Source organism: Urocitellus parryii, chromosome 3, assembly GCF_045843805.1.
Source record: "Urocitellus parryii isolate mUroPar1 chromosome 3, mUroPar1.hap1, whole genome shotgun sequence".
Lineage (NCBI taxonomy): Eukaryota > Metazoa > Chordata > Mammalia > Rodentia > Sciuridae > Urocitellus > Urocitellus parryii.
The window spans coordinates 74,022,488-74,050,138 of NC_135533.1; the positions used below are offsets into that span (position 1 = coordinate 74,022,488).

Sequence of the window (27,651 nt, forward strand, 5' to 3'; positions counted from 1 at the left end):
TGAGAAATTCGTGGAAACTTCAAATTAGTGAAAATTCCAAAAGAACTCAAAATCATGAATAAATTAAACTACAATGGAAAGAAAATGGCTAAAGAATTAGAAAAGTTCCTTCACTCTTTTTCAGAGGAAGGACTTTCCAAAACTGAGTAAAGGTAAAACCAGAGTGACTTCATTCAGAGGTCTGCAGAGCAATGTAAATGGTAATTCAGAGAGGGTCTGGATTACTTTATCACTTGACAAACAGGACTCTATAAAACCGCCTTTGCTCACTGGGGGTGAGGGCATCCAGGCAGAGCAAACATACTCACAGGAACAGCAGAGGCCCTGCTTCCCCACACCAATCAGCATGTTCAGGCAAAGATTGCAGTAGGCAGGTTTGTTAAAGTGCTTGAGTCGCCACACATGCTGTCCATCATCCTTCACATTCTGCACAGGGATATAAGAGAAACAGATTTCACTTAATGAAATAAACAGTAGAATATGTAGGTGCCAATAAAATTCAGAGCTGGACTGAAGCATTTGAAGACAATCTGTTATTTCATCTCTGACTTTCTCCAAGATCGCCACAGAGTCTTAGAAAAACACATGTGCTCTAGTGGAATGAGACACCGCTAACAAATCGTGGATGCTATAGCAACCCACAAGTTCTTGTCGAATGTCAGCAGTTCAACAGCATACCCCAAACCTTCATTATGATCTGGCAAACTGAGCACTCCCTCAGAAGAGGGACGTGTCTGCCTCGCCTTTGAGTAATATATTCTTAGCAAAATTCCATAAACAAGTGAATGAATAAAGAGAGAAAATTCTCTTGAGTGTAAGTGGTTGAACAATGAAAATTGTAAAAATTAGATTAACCCTTGCTTAGAATGGGAATATGAAAAACTCCCAATGATGGTTAGGTCTTATAAGAAGGCAGAGGATTGGGATGGGCTGGAAAATACAGCACTTACCAGCAAGATATGGTGTTACTTTAGAACTTAATTTGTGGATAGTAGGCTATGTTATATTTTCTAATAATATATTCCATATCTCAAATAATAAATTTAAATGCATCAACATTTTAAGGGACTAAATTACATTTCCTTCTTGATTATGTCTCTTTTGTAAAATAAGTGATTTTATTATTAGAGAATGATGGTAAACTGCATTGCTATATGTATAACAATCAGCTTAGTTTTTGTCAACAAAACCTTGAGTTTATATTAATTTACACATTTAGCAAAAACTCTGTGAGTATTACTTACTCTTTTAAGTAAAACTCTGCATATCATAATAGCTACTTCTCTAATGGATGTTTAATCATACTGTATAGTTCAAGATTCAATAAAATGAGTCTTGAACGCCTTACAAGAAGGTCAAAATACAGATATAAAGTTATATATTTCATTACATATCATTTTACCATCATTTTCTTCATTGACATGTGTACTCCGTATTCACTTCACTAATTTGTGTGAAACTTAATTTCAGACATAATTTATTGGTACTCTATTGACACCACCATAACTCATAATTTTTCAGGTTAGCCAAATTGTCCCATTTCTTAGAATTACATTCACCAAATAATTTTTGAGCATTTACTATGTACTGAGGAAATCATTAATTCTGAGGTGGTATGATAACACAAACATCCAGATCATCTTGATTCTTTTGATAAGAAAATATTCATATTAACATTCCTAACCACTTTTTTTCTATTCTCAGTCAAGAGACAAGCCATCAGATTTATAATACCAGAGGAAATCTATAGTAACTAATTCTTACATTAGAACCAGAAATTTCAAACTTGCATCATACTATGAAACATTAATAAAAATGGTTTATCTGGGAGATAATTCTCCATGGATCTCTTGAATGTCTGCATGTTTTGGAAGCAGAAGCACTGTCTTTTCTTATTCTGCCCTCCCAAGAAATCTTTTCAAACTTACTGAAAAAAAGTTTTGGACAATAAAGATGTTTCTCTGGCCAGTAGAGAAGGCAGGTTTATTTATTGTCCAGTCTAATAAGGATAATCTCTTTCTTCTAAGCAAAGATTAAACGGATTTCTTTACTGCACATTAAAAGAGATTTAGTTTCCCTAAGGTAGAAGTTCCTAACTCTGATGCTGTACACTGCAATTAGTCAGGTCTCACTTCATTTTCCCCATGAAACTTAGGGAGAAAGGCAAACAGATCAAACATGGAGTTCCTGATGCTGCTTCACTGTGAGTACTAAAACCCATTGTCTCTGACCCCAAAGTCTCATGTCCTCTGCCAGCTTCCAGGAAATGGTGGCAAGTTAACACATTAACAACACATTAACCTGCAAGAAGGGTAAATCTAGACCTATAAATCTCAACAATGCTCATGTTTGGCTTTCTGACAAGGGGCTAATGAGATCTCAACAAAAGCAGCTAGGCATAAGGTGTCAAGGAGAGAACTTCAGAAGATATAATTTCAGTTTTCTAAAACTCAAGAAATAGACTTCATAGTAATTTCCTAATTGAGTTTGGGTTTAGATGAACCATAAGATTTCAAGTCATAATAAAATGTGAATAGTATACGTGTTTAACTTTGCTATATTTTGAAAACTGTGTATATTTAAATTTCTATTGCTTTAAAAATTAAACATCCTGATGTAAAAAAAGTTTAACTATGGCATTGTTAATTTTTAAAACTAACAAACTTTAAAATTAGCAGTTAAATTTTTTGAAATATTTTTAAGTAAAAGAAGAAAGGAAAAAACTATTTTTCATATGTATTACCATTTTTATATTCCTTGTCATTTTATTTTTAAATGATTGTCCATTATATGTGAATAAGCCTCATCCTGTTGGAGAGCACATATGGACTAAGTTAGCTGGCATTTTCCTTATCAAAAAATAAACAAGTCTGAATGTGGGTGTTCTGTCAATCAGAACACTTAGCCATGTTACAGGCTGCAACTGATGTACAAATCCATTACCCAGGCATAAAACGCTTTACCAAAAAACAAATCAAATAGCTTTATAGCTCTTAGCCGGATGCATTGCCAAAATATGCAAGGAATGAAATATGTATGTGACTTCTTTAAAAGAAGAAATTGAAACCAGGAGCCAACTACTTCTCAGCAGTGCAAATTATACTCCAACTCTCTGTATTTTCATGTCTTGTCTTGTTTGTCTTATTTAGATTGTAAACTTAGTGGGGAAGAGAAAGAATCTGTCCTTTCCTATATCCTATCAGCCAATAGAGCATATTTCTATTAGTGCTTCTGTTACAAATAAATATTTATTGCCAAGAAATGAATTCACTTTTATATTAAAAAAAAAAGAAAAAGAAAAAAGAAAGAAATGAACAGAGAATCCAGAAGGCTTGGTTCCTGCCTACTATGAAAATGTGAACGGGCCATTTCATCTTTCTTCTTCTTATTTTCCTCTCTAATGAAATCAAAGTACCCACTTTCCTTTCCTAGGCCTTCGTGTGAGGTTTCATTATACAATACCTGTGAAGTTAATTTATCTCCTCAGAAGACTGGTGTTATATAAACAGCAAATATTATTACCATCATTGGGTTGAGTTGTGTAACATCCCAACATATCAGCTAAAAGAATTAAGAAAAAATTCATAGATTTTTATATACTTTATTTCATAGGAAATGTGTTAGTTTATTTTCATTACCAGATACAGCACTGCAGATTACAATGTAGCAGCTCAGTTCTATGCTTAGGACAGAGAGAAATGTTTACTGAGTCTCAGGCTGGTCTACTCTTAAGAAGGAGCTTCACGTCCTTCCTTGATTCTCAGTTCCCTAGAAGCCAAAGGGATGTTTCAAATGGGAGAAGGCTCTTTGCACTTTTTCAAACTTAATTTCCTTATCCTAGTGATTTATAAAATTTTAGGATTTTCCTAAATACTTCAAAGATCAAATATAATGTTCAACTGAACTTGAATCACCATAGCACTATAAATATTTTTATTTTCAAAGACCTCAAGGAGAAATTTTACAGATCCCAGTATAAGTACTCCTTCCCTGGCACCCAGCCACATTTCAACTGACTTATTTAGAACACATAGATGAGCCAATGTGGAAAATTACTTTAAATCCATTAAACAATAAAGATCACTAAATTGTCTTACTATTTTGTTCAAGATCTCCAAACAGTAAATGTCAATATGAAAGAAACTACTCATTTAGACAAAAAAACCAAGCTATATCAGACACTGGTCAATGAGAAAACAAAGATAAATATTAAAATTTGGGGCAGATTTGCAGTGAATTGCTCATCTCTAGACTGCACCTTCTGAGAGCAGACTGGGCCCCTGCAGCTCAGATGCAAACTCAATAACATGTGAAACCACACGTTCATTTTTCTTTTTCAATACCTAATCTGAAATCTCAAGAATTGTCACATATATCTGGTTTTGAAACTTCTTTCTATATTGAACCATGTACATATAGAGGAACAAAAACTAAACCAAATTAACATTGTAAAAATTGGAATACAAATCATAATTTTAAAAATATAATTTAGATTATTAAAAATATGTTATCATTTATACTGTACCACTCAGAAATTTTATCAGAGAATATATTTCATATTCTTTTATTCTATCAAGAAAGTTAACAGGTCTTAAACCATCTCAATCAAAGGAAGAGTTTATGTTACTTCTAAGGATTAAAGGCCAAGATTCTTTGAGATGGAATCATTCTCTTTAAAACCAGAATAGATTAGATGTGGGCACAAGAGTCCACTCCAAGGAGTTAAGGTCATTTCAAGGATACCTGGATGGATAATATTTATATTTATTATATGTGTACAATAGGTGAATGTGTATTTTTGTTTTTAGGAATTAAGGAATTTCTAATAATATGAATTTGGGGATTTTTCTTGAACAATTTAGTAAAGATTCAAGATTATGGCTTTCAGGAATTGAAGTATTATTAATTGTCTTGTTGGTCTCAGAAAAGAAACATTAGAACTAAAAAAATGTTTTGAAAAAGAAAAACATATTCTTGACTAACTTTCTTTTCATTTTTTAGAGGATGCAACTCCCTGGCACAAAATGACTGACTTAATAACAGTCAGGATGGAGATCAGTTCATGAAGTCCACTGCTTCTGTATCTCACTCATGTCTTGCTGTGGTTGTTTGTGTGCCAAGTCAGAGGTATTCTAGAGTCCTGTCTCCTGAATTATTAAAAGTAAATTAAAACATCTTCTGTTTGTAATATGACAAATTATTAACAAAATAGATCAGCAGTTGGCACAAAAGGTGGCACGTGGTTCAAGTCTATTAAGCAATCTGTTTTATAAATAAAGTTTTATTGGAACATAGCCTTGTTGGTTGCTTTTTTACAATCTCTGTGATTACTTTTGGGCTATAACAGAAGCACTGAGCAGTTGGGACAGAGATCTTTATGGCCATAAAACCTAAACTATATAATGTATTTCCCATGATAGACAGGTTCCAGTTACTGAAGCAAATAGTTGTTAGAGAAAAGAAAAAAAAAAAGGGTTTTCATTATATAAGGTTTGAAAAAAATCCTTCAGTAAGATGACTATTGAAAAAAGAATAAGTTTCTTCATGTGCAGTGGTGCATATTTGTAATCCCAGAAATTTAGAGGCTGAGAAAGGAGAATTAAAAATTCAAACCCAGCCTCAGCGACTTAGGAAGGACCTAAGCAACTCAGTGAGACCCTGCCTCTAAATAAGATATTCAAAAAGGCCTGGGAATGTGGCTCAGTGGTAAAGCACCTCTAGGTTCAGTCCCCAGTCCCCCCTTCCCTCCAAAATAAATAAAGAATGTTTCAAGTTAACTTTTGGTAGTGGTAATCAAAATCATATAATCATTTAAATTCCCTATTTTCCTTCAAATGTAAGAGACACTAAGACTTGGTACTGTTTTTGACCAGTTTATCTTGGGTTTTGTGAAGTTTGCATTAGTGCTTGTGAAAGAAAAGAAATGACTCTTTCTTTTTAGTGTTTGGTAAAGAATTAAGTCCTGATAAACTACATTTCTGATTTTAGTAGATAAGCAGATTTTTATTTAAAATAGAGCAGCATTTTAAATTCTGTTAATGGAGAAAAATAAATATAGTGAAATCATAACAGTTGTGCCTTACATGAGAACAGAGGCTTACTCTCTCAGAATGACATTTTTATCTATGCTATTGGCTAGTCCACGGCAGTCACTCTCAAATACACTGTGGTATTTAACACCCACTATCAATTAGAATCTACTCTCCAAGCTCATAATTGACAATAGACAAGAATATATAGGACAACATAACAAGGCAAGCTTTATAATAAATGGCCAGCTTCAAACTGAAGCATCTAGATTTCCAATTTAATAAGCAAAAGATGTAGTGGGGGTTGGGGCTCTAGCACCAGGGATCAAATTCTCTGCAGGTAATAATATAACACATTAACTGCCTACAGAAAGGAAATAAATCTCAATTACTAAAAAAAGACTCTCATCATTCAATTGTCTTGGTGTCATTCCTGCTTTTTACAACACTTACAATACCTTAGACTTAAAAAGCTATTTTTAACAGAGAGGTATTCTGTTTTATGATCATTACACATGATTACAGTGCTTATACATCTTATTAAAAGATACTTAAAATATGGTTGCCTTACTCTTTTTTTTTTAAATGTGAAAGAAAAGGGAAATTTCTTTCAGAATCTTAATTCACAGAGGGAAAACATCCAATCTCTTAAATATATTTGCCTTATTCGTGTTAAACAATGTGGCCCTGACATCTAGTGGCCAGGACTGGGAACACAGCTCTTTTTACAATTAACAAAACCCTAAATTTATTTTTCCTGTCAATCTTTTAGAACTAAGAGCATAAAATATTAATTTACACAAATTCAATTAATGATAATTTACAAATAATTAACCAAATGTACATTAAAAGCAAAGAAATTTCATTCAATGTAACTTACTGCTGCTATGCCAGAAACTAATGAAATATCATATTTCTTTAAAATATTTAGAGTTAAATCTAAACAAATTTGTGAACTATGTTAGCCATGCTATTTGTATAATTTTACAAGAACCTCTATTTATAAATTAAAATTTAAGCCTTTTATAAACAATAATATGTAAAGTAAACCATTATTTCAACATCCTCTGTGATGTTTAAAATAAATGTAACAAAATCTCCGTTTCTGTACTTTCTTGTCTCACATCTGACTACATTTCATTTAGTCATTCCTGTATCTCCTCTGCTTTCATACACCAATTTCCAAAAGATATAGAATACTCAAATTTTAGTTTTGATAATATAAAACTCCCTTCTAGAGAACCATTATTATTGGCTCTCCATGACTGGAGTCTTCTAACAATTGTTTTTCAGCACAGAATGTAATTAAAACTTAAAATGCTGCCATTTTATATTTTTTCCTTTTGTTCTTTCATCATAATTCAATTTACATAATGCTTTTATCCACAGGTATATTCAAAAATTAAATAATTATAATAGGGGTAATTAAATAATTATAATAGGGGTATATAACAAGTTATAAAAGATGCTAAATTATGTGTAGTATACAAACATAAGGTACAAAGAAATACTGAATAATTAATTTTCAAAGTGTAGAAATATGTATTTATGAGAAATAACATCTATATTCATTATCTTTGTCATAAATTATTTTAAGGTGATATCCTACATATCAACTATTAGTATTTTTTTTCTTCATCTGACAGAGACTAAAATCCCAGGGTTCCTATGAAAGGTAACATCAAAATAGCAGTAAATAATTTGAAGTTCCAGGTAAAAAGAAAGGATAATTTTCTGAACTTCATCTATTTATTTGTAAACTCATATATAATCCTAAACCCTAAACCTATTTATATATTCTTAAACCCATTTACACAAACATGTTTATATATACGTTCATAGGTTTCACAAACAGACTGTAAAATGTCTTGAGAGCTGACTTAAAAAACTTTGTTGTGTTGAATAACTGGTCTAGTCTTAAAATCTGCAAAATTAGTTTTGCTGGTAACAAGAAGTATGAAGAGTTTGAGGATCAGGAGCAAAAAGTGGTAGACGCTATGGTCTTGTATCTCAAAAATTTAAATGTTATGTGTGTCAGGGTGGTTTCTATCCCTTATACTCTTTGATTCTAAGAAAATATGCTATTATATACATATTAGAGTTCATTCCTATTCCAGAATTAATGCTAAATACAAAAACCAGGGTTTTTTTCTGTTGATGTCACCAGGTTTCTGAATTAATTTCTGAAATAATTTTATGGCAGAGTTAGGCAAGATTTAGTTTCAAAGTCATTATTATATCACATCTGGTCATAGGTTGATCTACTTTAAACCCCCAAACTATATATTTAATTGTCAATACATGGCATTTAGGCACCAATTTAAAAAAAAAAACTTTTGAGAATTAAATTAGAATAAGAACATGGGTTGATCTGCAGAAATATAAGAACAACATTTTTCATATACATGTATATCTCTCATCCTCCTCCAATACCTAATTGCCTTCTCCAAGTATGGGATATCAATAAAATAGATTATCTTCATGTGAGAGGGAATATTGATTGAGATAGAGCATCACAAGGACCACAGAATACAACAATAGTACAGAATTTCTTACATTAAATGATATATGAAGAAACAACATTGGGGAGATATGCAGTTTTAAAAAAAGGATTGCACTTTAAACAGAGGAAAACAAAAGAGAAAAAATACACATGTAATCCTAAGGTATTATTTTAAGAGGATCAATATGTTTATGTCAAGTGTTACCACATAAGGAGCTACTGTTAAATTGCACCATGGTGTATTTATTAAAAGTAGCAGGCACTCACTACATGCTTCGTGGTAGAAAACGGCCAGATCAATTTATAATCAAAAGGTTAATAGAGAACCCCACTGAGTGATTGCCAGGCCACCCTTCTCCATGGAAATGCTTACATTTTCCAAGCCCAGGAGCACAAGAAGTGGGATTGTTGTCATTCCTCCTTGAATCCACTCCTCCAGAGACACGGTTCCATCATGATCATAGTCAATTTCTTCCATCATTTCGTGAAGGATCTGGAGAAGAGGAGATCAGTGAAGACTTAAAAAGAATCAATAAAATGCATTTCACATAATATAGCAAGGCATTACATTGAACTGATTACAACAAATTTTGACTAGTAGCAAAAGGGAGAGTTGGCATATATGTTTTGATAACTCAGTACAACATTAATCCTATTACTGAGAAAATAGTGACTTAATGATTTTTGGAACACAGCTAAATACATTGATCAACTGCTAGAAATAAGTGCTTAAATTTCTAATATTTTTTTCAATGAATAGCACAGCTAAAATAAGTTAACTTTAATTTAATAGTGAAAGTGGTCTTTAATTACTTCCTCAAGATGATTTTTTTTTAGATTCATATATATGCCAGAAAATGTCTGAACAAATTAATTTCATGGCAAAGAGCTCAAAGAATTCTCTGCTAAGTAGTAAAGGGTAAAAGAATGAAGCTGTTTTTAATTGCCTATCAGAACTCAATAGAGCCCCAAATTTAAATGACCTAATCATATTTAATTAGACTTCTTTTCTAAAGATAACTTGCAATAATGTCCCAAAATGTTCTTCACAGTATTGTAATACATTTAACCTCTTTGTGGAATGGTGATGATGTTGGTACTTACTTCAAATTATAAATAGAAGACCCCTGCATATATCATGTCACATAGTATTGTTTTATTATTATTAAAGTAAATTATATGAGTTCAACCATATGACCCTTGGCTGCTGGAAAGGCAAAGTACTTCCCATCTCAAGATATCAAGGTGGCAAACCTGGTAAGAACCCTAGTGAGTTATTGCCTTTATATAATGTGGGAATTTCAAACAATTAAGAACAAGCAAGAAATTCAAAGAACATTACAACAGAAACTTTAAAAGTATAATAAATAAAATATTTGGTTGGGGCTATAGTTCAGTAATAGAGAGATTGTGGAGCATGTACAATGCTGTTGGTTTGGTCTCCACCACTGAATTTTTAAAAAAATTTTGGTAAAAAATATTGTTTGCCTAAACACTTCTGTGCTTGGTGTGTTTCCTCAGAAAGTATTTTAAAATCCTATTGTTTTCCTTCATAGCAACACAATGATCTGTAAGTACTGAAAAAAATTTGTATTTTAATGTACTGGAATAATTATTTAATTATTCTCAAAATAAAAGATAAATTATTTTAAATTTGATAAATGGCAAAAGATTCAGTTTAAATGCTCTGCCTCTTGAAGGACATGCTCATTAACCAATGGAAAGGAACATATGAGAATAAACTAAACTCTTACCTAATACTAATTATGATCAACCTCAAATAATCACTTATTTTTATTCATATATGCCAAGTTAATAAGACTCTCAAACTGTGTACATTTGTTCAAAATGAAGATCACTGTTGAAGCAGTAGGCAAGATGAAGCAGTTACCATGATAGCAAATGACATGCTCAAAGGGAGGCCTTCACCTTTATTTTTCACACTGAAACATTCAGAATAGAGGCCAGCTTATCAGACCACACATGACAAATAATGCTACAGGTATTATTTCTATTTTCCCATCGGTATTTGTCATAGTTAGGCTGTCCAGCCACTTTCTGTCTCCTTCCCAGCATCTAGATCTTTCTTTTTTCAAACCTATACCTCCTGTCACCAAATATAATTTTTGCTAAAAAATGGTGGTACCCACTTCTACTTAGAAAGCTGTTAGGAAAAAAAAAAATCTCCCTTCCTTTCCTCAGTTGATTGATAGATGAACAATCTTACAGGTCAAAAGGTAGGGAAGAGGAAAGAAAGATGTTTTAGATTACTATAACCAAAAAGGTCAGCAGAACTTATAAGAAATCCCCTGATTACAGTAAAAATAGTACTAAGACAATTGAGCAATCAATTAAATACATGTCATCATCTACTTTTTAAAAAAAATATATTTTTTTTTTAGTTTTAGATGAACACAGTATCTTTATTTTACTTATTTCTTTTTATGTGGTGCTGAGGATCAAACCCAGTGCTAGGCAAGCAATATACTACTCAGCCACAACCCCAACCCTCATCATCTACTTTATCATTCCATACACAAAATATAATCTGTTACTGATAGCTGCCAGTCACTAGAAGAAGGTTGGATGCATTTCTACATCAGACAAATAAACAACAACAACAACAACAACCCTCCCCCCAAACAGTTGCATTACGACTGGAAAAATCCAAATCCAATTATGAATGGTACAATGTTTTGCACCTTATGTATTTACTGCGTAGTTTAGAAAGGAAGATAAATGATTTGAGCTCTTGTAACACATATTCATGCACTTATCATGCTACTAACTGCATAAATGCAAAAACTGGTTTACAGACTTTTTAAATTCATATAAAATGCAAAGCATTTCAATTAAAATTGATCTGTATTTGCTTTATTCATGTAATCTTAATTGACTTCAAAATGAACTAAAATTAGTATTTCCTATCATCCAAAATATTTCTTACAGCTAAATTCACAGAAAATTATATTTGCTATGCAGATTATTTTAATATCCATTTGAATAATGCTGGAAGTTTTAGTACTTCTACTTAAATAAGAAGTTTTTATTAAAGTTATGAGGTATTGTTTCTTTAAACAAATTGATTTAGAATTCCAAGCTTTATTATGAAGAAGCCAAAGAGCTTTGGGCTTTCCTTAGAGAAGAAACAAAAGTTAACTGATGAGAGCTTTAGAATACCATAAATACTTTGTCTTATTTAGAATCCTCTTTGATTTCTCATTAGAAATAGTAACTTAGAGTGACTTAAAGACAAAAATCAAATGATAGTAGTACATTTAGTCCCAGGAAAGACAGAAAGAAAGAAAGGAAGGAAGGATGGAAGGAAAGAAGGAAGAAAGAAAGAAACCTTCTAGGATTTAGTCAACAGTTAAATAATTCTTATACCTACTGGATTAAGTTCAGTGACATCCCATTCAAGGTACTCAGCAACGTGCATCATTTGACTGATGATATTTTCTAGCTCCTGAAAAAAGAGAAAAAGGGGGTTGGGTGGGGGAGAGAATATATGAATAGAAGATCTTATTAATCTTTGACTTAAAGGAATTGTTTTGTTCAACAAGTAGCTAAAAAATTAAATAAGACACATACATATATTCCTATTTAAATATTTTATTAATGATATAGAGAAGAGGAGACTAAATAGAAATTCATCTTGTACTTTGTCTAGAAATTTCCACCAGAAGAGGGCACAATTATACAAAGAAAGGCTTTCTTCTACTAGAAAAGGAGGGCCTGATGAAAGCAGGAGTTTATGTATATTTTCACAGGATGTGATTTTCTAAGTCACTGACCATCCTGACCCTTTGGCTTCCAAGCAGATGTGCACGGGTGGAAGGAAGCATTTGAGAGCAACTGAGAGGTTTATTTTTATTTTGATACACTGAGAACATATATTGTCTCTTCCAGTCATTTATTGGGATAATGTGCTTTGCTAGGGGGATATTCAGGGTAAAGGTTTGGAGGCTAAGTATATGTAGAGTTTATTTTGTGAGAGGATAGAATTTTAGTTTGAATTTTTATACTATTCTGCTCAAATGTCAACTCTTTGAAGACCTACTGGTGAATACATATGGCTTGGCTAAATAAAATTCAAATATTTTTCAGATGTATGTCTTCAATGTTTCAATTTTCTTTGCCTATTTTCAGAAAAGATTAAACATGGCTTTATAATATACTTTTGATTTTAAATGGAGATATAACATGATTTTAAAAGTGGTATAATTTCAAATATAAGAAGTAAAAAAGCATTAGGCTTGAAAATATATTAGTCAAAGATTACGCTGCTTAACCCCTGATCTAATATATGTGGTCAATGTTCATTACATGAAGAAGGAAATACGGCAAAAATTAGAAAAAGCAGGTCCCTCTGAGGAAGTTGTAAAACCTATATTCTCTCTCTCTAAAAAATATATATTGTTATTAATGCATGATAGGAAGCCCCACAACAACTTAAATGTATATTAGAAATTGCTAAATTTTAAAACTTGCAAAAATTGTGTATTTGAATTAGTAAATTATCACCTAGTCCATGTTTGCTTATAAACAACTCAATGGTTTGGAGAGGTTGAAGTCCTTGGATGTGTTTTTAAGAACAAGAACTATTTTTCATGGACTACATTACACAGTCTTGTGACATAAGTCATTTAATCTCTAGTTTCCTCGTCACTAAACATGGATATTCTAATTTTTCCTAGTTGATAAAGTTGCTGCCAAGATTAAACATCTTGTTATATGAAATATATTATCTAGTTTAGCATATTATAAAGGATCAATAAACTTTAACTCTCACTATGAGAAATACTCATCATTTTTCAAATTAATTTCCAAATCAATTTTCTATTTTTTTGTCCTCCAAAAGGTGAACTGCAAATGACTACAGAAGGTACAATTTGAAACTGATACTGAAGAAAATTACTGGGCAATGGATTATGTGGATTATGTGGAGAAAACCCCCAAATTTAATCACTAAGAAAAAGAAAAAAAGGGTAATTACCATAAACAAATCAATTTAAAACAATTTATCCTCAATTCATTGTTCAATATTGGGAATACTGCAATATATGAATATTACAAGTAATCTACTATATATATGTTACCCCAAAATGGCCTAAGACCAAAAAAAAAAAAGAAATCTGGCTGAATTTTCAAATCCACCAAATTTCAACCCATGGTTAAAAGCCTAGTTAAAAAAAAAAAAATCCTTTTATTTTCTTTCTTTTTCTTTTTTTCTTTTTAGTTTTTAGATGTTTATTTAGTTTTTTTTTTCTTAGTTTTTAGATGTTTATTTAGTTTTCTTCATGTGGTGCTGGGGATTGAACCCAATGCCTCATGTGTGCTAGGCAAGCACGCTACCACTGACCCATAATCCCAGCCCAAGAAACATCATTTAAACTTAAAAGAAATATTAAATAAAACAGATTCTCATTACAACACAATATGTAGTATTGTAGTTACAATAAGCATACTGAGATATCTAGAAAGAACTCATAATTCCTAGCTGTGAAATGGTACCAGAAAATGAAAAAAATTATCATGCACCCCCAAATTACTAAATGGAAAACTCAAGATAAGTAGGCACTTAAAAGCAATAGTCTGAGGAATATTCTAGAGACTTAAACATAAGTCCCACAGTCAGAGCTTCAGTTCAAAGCAGTGGTGGTCATTTCCTGCAATGGGAATTGTAATTTCATTTCTCTGGTGATGCTAATATGCCACTTTCCTCCTCAGTATTACATAAACATGTCTCCAGCTTCATTGTTCCTCTTGTAAAATTCTATTTGAGTTTGCCACAGGGAGGCCCACCACACCACCAGAGAAACTCACCATCAGAGAGAGTATGTATTTTAGTCATTGTCGAATGTGTGAAAGCATTCGGTGTAAATGTGCCTGTGCACTTCACAATTGCCAGAACTTGACACTCTTATTATTCATATTTTTCATTGAGACAGAAGGAAATAATATAATGTGGCAAATATGTGATCAGCAAATACATAGTACATTATTGAATGAAACCTGAAATAGACTTTCATAGAAGATACTGATGTGCACACTGGAATGGAGGCTAATTTCTCATAGGACATACTGATGTGTACATTGGAACTGAGGCTAATTTCTACTTTTCTGAGAGCTAACTATGATCTCTGTACATTACAAATAAAATAAAAATTTGAGTGTTCCTTCCAGTTAATCATACAGAGATGGTATTTTTTTCTTTCACTAATTTTTATGACTTAGAGTACAAGCTGCATATGTAACTAGATGAGAGACTTTACAAAGGAAAGTCTGTCAAATCAATAAAGGGAGGTAATCACACTGCCATGAGACAACCATTTGCTATGAAAATATGTAAAATATATTTATGTGTATATACATACATACACATATATACACATATATACACACATACACCTATATATATGCACATACTTATTTCAACAGCATGTATGACTAAGAATATGTTTTTAAAAGTGGAAAAATAAGAAAATAATCAAATTATTAAATTGACTTTATAATTCCTTTAGATTTTATTTCTATTATCAATGTTTTCCTTAGTGTCAAATCTTACTGATAGTTTTTCTTTCTTTCTAGACCAGTGGTCTCAACTTTATCTAATGTTTTATTTAATGTTAGAGTCTTCGTTTTTTATCAAAATTCTGCGCAGAAAAAAAAAGTCATGTTTTCATAGCAAAACTATTCAATACAACAATCATAATCCTGTCTCCTCAGATCACTCCTTCGAAAAAATCAAATGATAAAAATGCTGTGTGAATGGATGTAAATTATATTAAGTGTGCCTTCTGTGGTAATAGCTATAAATTTATTCATTGCCTTTTTCAAAAGAAATTACTTTGAAATTTTCACAGAAAATTTGAAGGAAAAAAATTACCGAGCTGTCCAGGAAGCCATTCCCATCTGTGTCATACAGGCGAAACATAACTAGAATAAAAGAAGTGTTAAAAAAAAGATTATAGGTGAACAAGATCAATATTAGTTTAAGGCATATTCTTTAAAACTTTTCTGTTGAAAACAAATGTTAAAGTTCTCTATTGCTCAAATAAATTATTTGTAAGATTGTTTACCAAGTTAAATTGAAAACAAATTAATTGTTAATAAAACACTAGATATCAGATATGAAATCTACCAAATTTTGTTTGTATCTAGGAAACACTGAAAAAGCACCATTGTTTGTTCAAACTCTTATTTGGTCATTAAATGTAAAAACTCAAATATAACAAGAGAAAAGTTGAGACACTCAGAGTCTGAACATCAAAGGGCTAAGTGGATAAGAACAAACAAATGATTTGAAATTTAAAAAATTTAATTATAAATTGGAACCGACCCTCCAATCTTACAGGAACTTTGCCCAACACTGTTTTCTTATCTATAAAGGGAGGTAATCACACTGCCAAGAGACACCCATTTGCTATGAAAGTTAAGTGAAGCAGTACACTCAAGTGCATGCCAGAAACTGTAGGTTCTATTCAGATATAACCTACTGTAATGGTTGATCCCCAAACAGTGAGGAAGTGGATGGAGGAGTGCAAAGAACAAGTTCTTTCTGGGGAATGTCAGCACACAAAATGCATTGTTTTCATGGCTACAATGGTTTATCTGTCTAGCTCTGTGGTGGAGCTTCATGGGGTAATTCATCTTTGAACTAATCAAGTAGGGATATGGAGAGTATGGGTTACAAGTTAGTAAGCTCAGGAGAGCAGGACAAAGCCTTCCCAGCCTGAGGATTACATTGTAGAATTCACACTCCACTAGGAGGCTGTGGAAGAGGCTGCAGGTGCCCTTTTGAGATAAACAGAGAAGAATGATACAGCTGTAAAAACAGAAGAGTGGAAGTGGGGGTGTGTGTTGGGTTTGTATAATTTCCTGTAGGATCTTGGTGTCTGAGACCTACAATATTAAAACAGACATTGATAACTAGGAGGCATAATTATGCAATGACCTTGATCAAATAACTGCCATTGATTATTATCATTTTATTTAATGATTTTTATATTTCACCAATTGTAAGATATGATTATTTATAAGATTTAAAATTATTCTACATATCACTAAAATTTTAAATATTGCCAACTTAATGATGTCATTCAATTTTTTTGTAAGTGGAAAAAAATCTAAAAGATGTTAAAATATAAAGGGGGAATGTACCTATTGAATTAAGGGAAATAAATGTTAGGCCAACTCACACACTTAAATATGTTTATTTGCAAACCATACAGATTATTCCTTCTCATCTCCTCAATAAATGAGAATAAAATGCAGTAGAAAAAAATGCCTACCACAATATGGACAATGAGATTTTCAAGATTTTCTAGTGTAGTAGCAAATAGTAAAAATTACCTTTGTAAGTACTAAGAAGTTACAGATTCACTCAGAGAAGAGGTTAACAGCAGGAGGTCAAGGCCACAGAGAAGTCTAATTGTTCTTTAGAGGGAGGGAAACTGTGGTTTTGTTCATCCTCAGTGGAATAAAGTTCTGTAAAAGCATCTTGTATAGTTTAGACATGTGGAGACCCAGTGCCCACTGGTAGCAAAAAGAAAATTATATCCATGAAATAAGACTAGAAGCATATAAGGATCCTGCTGGGATCAAAGTGGATTATCTGTGAAGTCAAAATCTGATTAAAAAACAAGTGTGAGAAAAGTCATCATATGATGTAAAATAGGTCCCAGATATGGAATGTAAGACATAGATAAAAGGAAAGAAGATGAAAAATAGAAAAAGAAAGAAAAACTCAAAGTTTTTTCTTAAAGCTTCTATAGTCAAATAAAAGTGGTTCTAGAAAGATAGAACAAATAAAATAAAGGGGTAGGACATTATCAATGAAAAGATTAAAGTACGAAGAGCACAAGTTTCTAAGCCAAAATTAATGGGGTGGGGGCAAAGTTGAGAATTAATTAGCTGTATGGATAGAGAAAACTATCAAGTTAGGGGAAAAAGGCAATCATTAACTCCATGGGAAATAAATGTTTTTTGGTCTAATAAGCCTATAAAACCTTTCCCTTTTAAAACTATCTTTATAAATAATACGGGTAAAATTAAGCTTTAATCTTTGTTATAATAAGACAATTTCTTCTCCATATTTAAAACAGAAGAGAGATTAGTGGACTAGAAGAAGGGAATTGAGGCAAGAATGAGGGACAGGCAAAGGGAGGAATGGTGCAATGAAATCGACCAAATTATCTTATGTATATAAATATATCACAGTGAATTTCACCTTTACGTATATCTATAAAGCACTAATTTTAAAAATGCATAAATAAAAAATAAAGGTAGGTTTCAAGGTAAGTGAATAACTGAACAAACAGATCTTATTTCTAAAACCAACATAAGCATATAGAGGTTTATGTGTAAAAATAAAGTAAGCCCAATATTAAAATTATTGTATCAATATGATGATTTCCAAAGGTAGGTACTGGTTGCAAAGTTATGACCTAGTTTAACTCACTTTTTTTCTATTTTTTGGTCCCATAATTTCACTTTATATAGAACCAATTATGTGCCTACACATGTATTTAGTTAAAAGATCAGAGCCAAGGCATATTATGTAAGAAAAGGGAATTCTTTATTCTTATAATTTTTTTTCTTCCCCAAAGTTCTACCGGTTTCTATTTTTCTTACTGAATATACTAGTATACATACTATGTTGTTTGTAAACTTTTCATGATACATAATTGATATGAAAATATTAATATAGAACTTATTATTAAACATTAGAAATTGTATATTTTTAAAGACCTTTAAACTAAGGTTTAATTTTCAAGATTTTATAGGTATATGTACTTCAATAACTATTTAATAAACTTTAAGGGTAGAGGTAAAGAAAATCAGCTGTTTAGTTTTTGCCAACAAGTGCAATGGAATAATATTTTTCACAATAAAAACAGAAATAAAATAAACAGGGCACTATATAGTAGGTTAAGAATCATGTTTCAATTATAACCAAACTGGTGGTCAAATTAATAATCAGTGTCTTGGGGCTTTAGTTTGTTTCACTGATAAAGTATAGGAAGGCTGACCAGATGATCTTTTGGTTCTCTTCAGTATAAAAATTCAGTGGTTTTAAGGTACTACACATAGTAAGTAGTACCTTTACCTTACAGATTCCTCTTCATTATCTGCATGCCGATTATCTACTTTCCAAGTATTTTCCTATTGATTTCTCTTTCATGATACATTTTCAACAAATGTAAGACATGAAGGAGAGACACACATCTTTATAGAGATTTCAAGACGATTTATCAAGCAAGGTAGGTCTCCGGTCTGGACTGGATCAGAAATACACTGAGAGAGAATTTCCACAGGAAGGTAGAAAAGTTTAGAGTTTGTCTGATAACTGAGAGGTTGACCAAGGAATATTGTTGGGGTGTGTGTGTGTGCAGGTTCAAGCCAAATGTGAAACTGGCAAGAAAATGTGGGTCAAACTGTAGAGCCAGATTTTATGTTATGGGTTTAAATTATATCTATTTTTCAATTGGAAATAATCAATTTCATATTTTCCTTTATGTCAGAATAGAAATAGTCAAGTATATAGATAGCAGTGGACACACTTTAGGTTATAGGAGACAAAGTATAAGAATTCACAAGACAAAATACAAGAATTCAAGATGATTATTAAATAGGTAACATGCAGGTGTTTGAAAAAACAAAGTGTCTGCTTTACTTTCAGCTGAGAGAAACACTGGGCACCAAAGGGTTGCTGAGGACTTGTGTAGAAATATAATCTATAGAATTATATCTTTATTCCACTAAATTTCTACCACCCCAGGATGTGAGTAAATGCATTGGATAACCAAAACTAAGTGTGAGAGAATACCTGACATCATGGTTTATGAGATCCATTTAAATTTGAAGGGACAGAGGCCAAAAGGTAGCAGGCAAATTCATGAAGAAGTGAAGTGGTCAGGGTCAAAAACTGTTAACAGACTGTTATTTATTTTTTTAACAGATACCTATGTGAACTGATAAAGGTGAAGAAATTTATGTATGCAATTACTAGCTCATCTAATCCTCACATCTACACCATGGCATAGTCACTATTTTATGATCCCAATTTTACAGTTTGGGAGACTAAGTCCTGGAGAGGTTTTTAAACTGTACCAAGTTAGTGTCTACCTGTGATTCATGTTTAATCAGTGTTTAGAGTCCAGGTTCTTAAGTACTACTGTGCTCTACTATATTTAAATTAGACTAGGAAGTGCACAAAGTCTGTGGTCAAGAGAAATTCTGGAGTTTACTATTTTAGAGTAAGAGTAGTTCTTAAATGTTATGAGCATTGGGGGATTTCAACAAAGGTAGGTGGTGCAATCCACCACCTGGTGGGTGGTATTAAAGGTTAGGAAGGCAAGGCATCCCTGGTGTCATGTCCTCCTCCATTCATTGGAATTGTTGGAAATTGATACCAACAAGGGAAGATTAAAAAGTGGAATGCCCTTGTAGCACCAACACCAGAGAGACAGAGCAAAGAGATAGACACAGAGACAAGCACACATTCTTTCTAAGAGCACATGGGGACAAGTTAATAAACACCTTCTACTTGATAATTTCAGGACAATCAAGATCCTCAGAGAGAAATTAGGATGGGGTTAAGAAATGGCTTGTAATAGGTAGAAAGCTCAAAAACGTTTATTCATCAGTTTCTTTTCTACAGGATAAGCTTTATATGAAACATTATGTAAATATCTCACAGAAAAAGACAGAAAGGGAGATAGAAAGTGGCAGAAAGAAGTGAATAGATGTATAAAACATTATTGTGGGGAAATGTCTTCCTTTTCTAAACTCTGACAGTGATGCATGCATTTTATCTAATAACCCAGGTAAAAGAATTTTATAAGCAGTGCCACTATTCCAGGAAGCACAACAATTATTTCACATGAACTGTGTATGTGTGTTATAGTTTAGATGTGAGATGTCCCCCAAAAAGCTCATGTGGAGATGATGCAAGAAGGTTCAGAGGAGAAGACTGGGTTGTGAGAGTCTTAATTCAATTAGTGAATTAATTCTCTGATAGAGTAGTAACTGAAGTGGTAGAGTGTGGCTGGTTGTGGGAATTGGGGGCGTGGCTTTGAGGTATATATTTGTATCTGGCAAGCAGAGACTTCCTCTTTGCTTCCCTCTCCACATTCTTCCACCATGATGCTCTGCCTCACATTGAGCCCTGAGGAAGGAGTTGGACTTCTATGGACTAAGACCTCTAAAAATGTGAGCCCTCAAATGAACTTTTCCTTCTCTACAGTTGTTCTGGTCTGGTCCTTTAGTCACAGCAGAGAAATAGCTAACTAAAACAATGTGTATGAATGTTTACTCAAGAGAAAAAAGTTGCATGAACCGGTGCTTCTTTAAATGAGGTCCCTGGGCCAGGAGCATTAGCAAATGTGTCACAAAACCAAATTCCAAGCTCACATGACAGGTCTGCTGAATCAGAAATGCAAGAGTGGGGCCCTGCAAGCTGTGGGCACAGACCTATAGGTGATTTTTTTGGGTGATAAAGATGGAGAACCTCTAAATCAACATATATGTATTCCTTTCTACTTAGCTACCTGAAAGTAAGAACCAAATTCAGTATTCACATACAAAAGTTAAGTACTTTAGGTGCTTGATCACACCTATGTCTGTGTTAATTGTAATTGCTTTTCTTTTAATTCTTCTGTTTAATAGGTCATAACCCTTCTAAACTAAACACTATTAAATGCTTTTTAAAGTCTTACTAAGATTTTTTTTTAATCTGTAAAAGAATATATGCATGAATATTAGGAGTTTGTAAGTGTGCATTTGTAGGAGAAAATGTATGACAAACTGCTAAGAAATTGGGTGAGGGGGATTGATTCTGATTTAGTTGATGTGGGAAGGGTCAGGCATCGGCATTATAAAATAAAAAGTAAAAAACACAAACCTGATGGTTGTGATGGATAACCAGATTAAGGATCACAAAGTAGGAAAACAGAGAAGATGACTAGGGTATCATTTACTTTGAGGAGTTTGGTAAAAACCCCAATAGTAACAGAAGAATATGAAAACACTGTTTCGGGGGGGGGGGAAGGGGAAACCGTAGGTCAATCTGGTGTAAGCTTATAAAAAGAACTGGGAAACTCAAAGAAACAACAGAGCAAAGGGTGCTGATAACTATAAAGAAAAGTGAATGTCATATTGGCTTGACTTGATTCAGCAAATGTTTTTGAATGGCTCATGAGTTCATATTCTGCCTGTAGTGTGGACAAAGGTCAGGTATGTTCAAGAACTCTAACTGAAAACTATAAAAGCACGCTTATTAGAAATTGCACCTTAAAAGCAACACACTTCCATTTGACCCAGAAATAATTAAACTGCAACAAAGACCACTGGGCAGGATTGATGGGGTCTTTATTCATTTTTAGATCTGGAAAAAATATTTGTCTTTATATCTTCTTAATCATCCCAAATATGGTTCTGATAACACCTGAGCAAACTTTCTCTCTGGCCATTACTTCAAAAGAATTCATTGAACATTAATATTTATGTTGGAGTGAGAGAAATTTCTGTAGGCTCTTAGGAATATGAAATAAATCTTGAAATATAAATATGTAACATTTATGAATAATAAATATATATTTAAAGATGATGTGCACATGGTTTATTTATAACCTAAGCAGGTGTGACTCTTGAATAATCTTATTTTGGTAAACTCTTTATTTGTAGGAGAAACATTATCAAAAATTAATAAAATTGAATTAAAAACACTTCCTAATCATAACTTAGAAATATCACAATGTTTTACATTTACTTTAGAAATAGTAAAGTTAGGATTAATTAGCTTCACCATCATTTTAGTAGTAAATTTTTAAATTCATCTTAATGATATCTAATGTAATCAAATTAATAAGATTATTTAATAAAGTTTCAACATTATATTCATTAAAAGCTTTGAGAGATAATAGAATATCAAATGATCAGGTTTAGAGTAATTGAAAAATATTTTCTTGCGTTGCAATGAGTATAGATTGCCACCAGAGAGAGCTCAGTCACTATATTTTATGAAAGAGAATAATTGATACTTGCAGCAGATAGGAACTCTCTACCTGTCACAGTGAAGGAACAAAGGTCTTGTTTAATAATTTGTAATATCCAGAATCAAGTCCTATAAATAAGACTCTCAGATTTGGCATTTAAGAGTTATGTTGGTATTGGCAAAAAAAGGGAGAGGGGATTATTAACACTGAAAATTGCAATAGAGATTTATCCATGGGAGAAGGATACAGGAGGGATATATAAAGGGATAATTTTTGGCTCACTAATAGGAACACCTCTTCATACCATACCACTTCACACCAGAATCAATACTTTTTCACCAAAGGATGCTTTGTGACAGTATTATGTTAACTCAAAAGAATTGAGGACTTTCTTTAAACGTCATGTAAAAGAAAAATATGCTTAAGAAATCACTGGCTATAAATGGAACTTAATAAATTGAAATTGATAAGTCTTAATATTTTAATTGAGTTTCAGGAGGAGGAATTTATATTGTTAAGCAAGGTTACTTAATTTACAAAAAAATTTAGACAAGCATAGTTGGTGCAATTTTAAGTTCATCAATATCCAGTTTGTTCTCCTGCCTCCAACCACAAAAAGCAAATTAAATGAAGAAACACATACACTCAAGTTTATCCTCAGGTCTTCCTCTTTCAAGGAGAGACAGGTAACAGACAATGTCCTTCAGGTGGATTACTTCTGGGGAACACGTATTTGCAGGAGAAGTACGGGGAGGAGTGATGGCACCTTTATTCATTCTCAGACCTGGAAAAAATACATTTAAAAACATTCAAAGTGCTCTCAAATAAAAAAAATGAATAAAGAAAATAGATAACTCACAAAGTATAAAAACAGCTGCATATTTATTTGACAGAGAATGACCTACTTCTGTGAAACTCCAGTACAGAAGAGACACATATGTCCACTGACTGGAATGTGGAATAGAGAACACTTTGGGATCCAGGAACATGGGGGCTGAGCTGCCTGAACTAGGTATTAGGATCAGGATTCTGTTGTCCAGGGTGAGCTGGCATACCATTTCTACTACACCTTTCTCTGTCTTAGGCAATGACAGATAAAAATTGGCTAGGAAGACAATGGAAATCAGCCTTTCACAAAAACTGAAGAAATATGAGTATGTCAAGTTGAGATCTATATATTGATAATAAGTAATCATTTATTCACAAAACAAGAATATATGTCAAATATTTCTGAGAACCATAAATAAGACATCCTTTATGCCATCAAGGAATTTGTGGATGAGTAAGAGTGAAGAAAACATAAACAATCTAGATAATTATGATGGACATTTAATTAAGAGGTAAAAGCACATGACTACAGTATGATTTTAACGTGGTTCTCACTTCATTTAAAAAAAACCTTATTTATTGCCTTGTTCCAAGACAAGAGTAGAGAGAACATGAACATCTATTCACAACTGATGGTAATTGCTCATTTCCTATCTGATCTAACTACAACTTGCTTACAATAAACTTAGTCCATTCTTACAGAGAAATCTCTGAAACCAGACCATGTGTGCCTTAGAATGCCTGAGGGTAAATATCATTATATTTTGAGGTCAATTTGGCAACAACAGGGATATTTGGTTGGAATACCTAAAGGGCTGAATGGGTGCCGGATTCCTAATTGACCAGTAGAGAATGGAAAGGAGGAAATAATCCCAACCAAATACAGTTTTGTAAGCCTGTCTTTTGGTACCTCAGATTTGCCTTCCTGTTCATCTCTTAGATACTCATTTCTTTAGGTATATTATATCAATTGAATACCTATCCTCTTACCCTGCTATCTTAAGATTGTCAGGCATATAATTTAATGCTTTATGAAATGTCTTGTTTTTTTCCATTGTCAATATTACTAATAAAATATATGATTAATTGAATGTCTAATATATAGCATGATGTATGGTAGGGGCTTTAATACATACCACTCAATTCTCATATTAATCCTATAAGAAAGATTGCATTTTCCCCCTTTTACGGACATATGCATATTACTTTACCAAAGTTGCATAGACAGCAAGAAATTCAATTCTTTTTATTCTACAAAAGTGGTCTACAAAGTAATTTTTCTTCAAGGTCAATAAAAAGAGATTTTTTTTAAAAAAAGAATTTATATCTTACCCCAGCACATGTCACACTAGTGAGTTTTAATAAATGCCCAAGTATTTTGTCCTCTGTGCTGACCTACCATTATTCCATTTTACCTTATTTCATCTTCCAAATTCTGTCAGAGACCCTTTAACCTGAGTTTACTAGCCACTGACAAATCACATCCAGTTTCAAAAACAATACTTTAGATACTTCCTTCATTTTCTTTACTGAAGTTTTACTTATCCCAGATATCTGTACATTCAACTTTAACACTACTCCCATTCATATTTATCAATAAAGGGACATAAATTGTAAACGGATTTTTCTTCATAACAGAGGTGTTACTATATATCTCTAATACAAAGTATTAACTATTTTTATAAACCAAAGAAGGCAGAAAATTGAAGATAATCCTGAGCTTTAAAAAATACCCCAAATAATTGGGACTATCCAATTAAAGATTAGCCAGCTGCAGAAATAAGTTCCAACTTATGATAAAAGACATTTTGGCACTGACCCTTGACACAACCTTAACTTGCAGACTTGAAGAACACAGCACTTGAATTATGGTTGGATAAACTATGACCTAACTCATCCTGCCAGATGAGCTAATCCTCTTTCCCCCTGTGGTACTGAAGTGATTTAATCAGCTCAATTTAATTCTTTAATACAAAAACTCAGAACAAAAAAAGGAAGAAAGAAATAACAAGTTGTCTCATTTATTTGAAAGAAATCTAAACATTTTATGTTTTCACTTGTTTAGAAGTTATTAAATTTTCACTCATTTAGAATGATAATTTGTACTCATAAAAAATAAGGTGCATGATAATTGGTTAACTGCTTTCATAATACAACATTGAATATAAGTAATCAGAAAATGTGAGGACCACATGATTCTCTGTTTTTCTTCCCTATATTGAGTAGGATAAATATACATTTATCCTCAGATTTGAAGGAGCATACTCCTGTACTAAAATTGTTTTTTTTTTTTGGAGGAAAATATTTTCCTTTTTATATTCATGACATTTTCTTAAAAGTCCTGGCATACATTTAATTGTGTCATAGTTTTACATTAAAAATATTTTAAAAAGTCATCTATCTAAAGAATAATTTGAAGAACTAAGTAACTCTCCCAATAACCTAATTGTAGTCAAATTCCAGAAGGAAACTATATACTTTTTTTTTTATGACTTATGGTAGCGTGCATCAAAGCATAAACTGTCAATGACCTTTTTCATGAATACTTGGTAACAAAAATTTATAGAACTGGACCTTATTAATATTCTAAGACTTTTTATTTTTAGTGAAGCTTTAGCCTTATAGTAAATTTGGGGAAGATACAGATATTTCTCTTTCACTTCCCACACATGCAGCCTCTCCTTTACTATTGACATCCCTTCAGAGTGGTACCTTTCTAGCAACTGAAGAATCCATACTGACGCTTAATTCCACAGTCTTCCCTAGTTCACTATTTGTGTTTTACCTTCTATGAGTTTAAACAAATGTGTTGCCACCATAGCCTCAAACAGAGAGATTTCACTGCACTATAAATCTGTGTTCTGCCCATTCATCTCCCAACTTCAATGTCTAACAAAGCACTGATCTTTTTATTTTCTCCTTAGTTTAGCCTATTTCAGAATATTATATAGTTGGAATTATACAGCACATAGCCTTTCTAGATTGGCTTTTATCACTTAGTAATATGCAAATAAGTGTCCTCTATGATGTTTTATGAGACAATGGTTCATTTCTTTTTAGCACTTACATTCCATTGTCTGGATATACCACAGTTTTTCCCTTCACTGACTTTATTAAATTTTGGGGTGATTAATGAAAAAGCCCAGAGGTTTGTTCTTGCTCCCAATACTCTCTTCAAGATCAACTCACTTTCTCTTAGGTAATGACAACGTTTCTTCATGTTTTCATTTCATTTACTGAAAGCAGGCTTTGGGGTTTACACCCTAATTAACCCTTCACCTTTTCCATTTCCCTAAGTCTAGCTGACATGTCTCCACTATTTGTTTTCCCCTGCTACAGTTCATTACTTCTTAAGCACTTTGTGTAAATTATCATGAAGAAGCATAGGAAATAATACATAAGAGATTGCAAGCCTACTTTCTTGACTACAGCTCCTCAGTGAGATGATAAGCAGCATCATTTATTACTTCCTAGCAGCAATAGCCTGTGATTAAGAGACTCAAAATCTTTTTTATTAATGTTTTATTTCTTTCATTTTTCTTTTTTTCTCTTTCTTTATCCTTCCATCTTTCTTTCTTTTTTTTTTTTCCCTTCCATTCTAGGGTTCAAACTCAACACCTCACCTGTCCTAGGCAAGCACTCCACTACTTAGCAGCATCCCTAGCCAAAGAGGGTCAAAATTCTACTTCCCATTAAAAAAGATTATTTACCTCTTCCAAAATTGGTGAACTTCTCACTTCAGAATTGAAAGAGAACAGGAAGTTAAGCAAAACAAAAGGTGGTTTTTTTTTGTTTTGTTTTGTTTTTTTTTTTTGCCTCATATGTAGCTCTGAAGATCACGTGATTAATTGATATTCAATTTCTGGTTTTCTCACCTGCTCCAGGTCATACTATTTTAAATATTTCATCACAAAAGTGAAGCAAGAGCAAACCCAGAGCACACGAGAAATGTCCACATGCCCCAAACATCTACATATGTATATATACTCATCATGAAGTAAAGTACACAATAAAAGTGAAAAATAAACATTGTAATTACAGTGAGTTTTACCAGAAATAATTATTTTATACTTAGCACCTTTCTGTGTTTTTAAAATGATTTGGTGCACACATACAGACATACACATACACAGAGAACATTCTTCTCAATATTTTTATTATAAAGTAGCATTAATAAAGTTGAATATTGCAAACTATTATCATTTCCTTCAAGCACATGGTTTTCATTCCACTCCAATCTAGACATTTTTCTTGAAACAATAAGCTAAAAAGTTTTGTTCTAATATATATC

At 32.5% G+C, this 27,651-nt stretch overlaps 1 protein-coding gene across 6 annotated transcripts in view; it reads right to left on the minus strand.

Moving 5' to 3' along the window:
* Nucleotides 1-27,651, minus strand: part of Dgkb (diacylglycerol kinase beta) — a 580,628-nt gene that overhangs the window by 463,337 nt on the left and 89,640 nt on the right. For all 6 annotated transcript variants that reach the window (XM_077796729.1, XM_026408351.2, XM_026408343.2 and 3 more), the window contains 5 exons: nt 23,176-23,316; nt 15,422-15,471; nt 11,924-11,998; nt 8,906-9,025; nt 309-426 (listed from right to left, as the gene is read on the minus strand). In XM_077796729.1, coding sequence (XP_077652855.1) covers nt 309-426; nt 8,906-9,025; nt 11,924-11,998; nt 15,422-15,471; nt 23,176-23,316 — 504 coding nt within the window. The remainder of the gene's footprint in view (nt 1-308; nt 427-8,905; nt 9,026-11,923; nt 11,999-15,421; nt 15,472-23,175; nt 23,317-27,651) is intronic.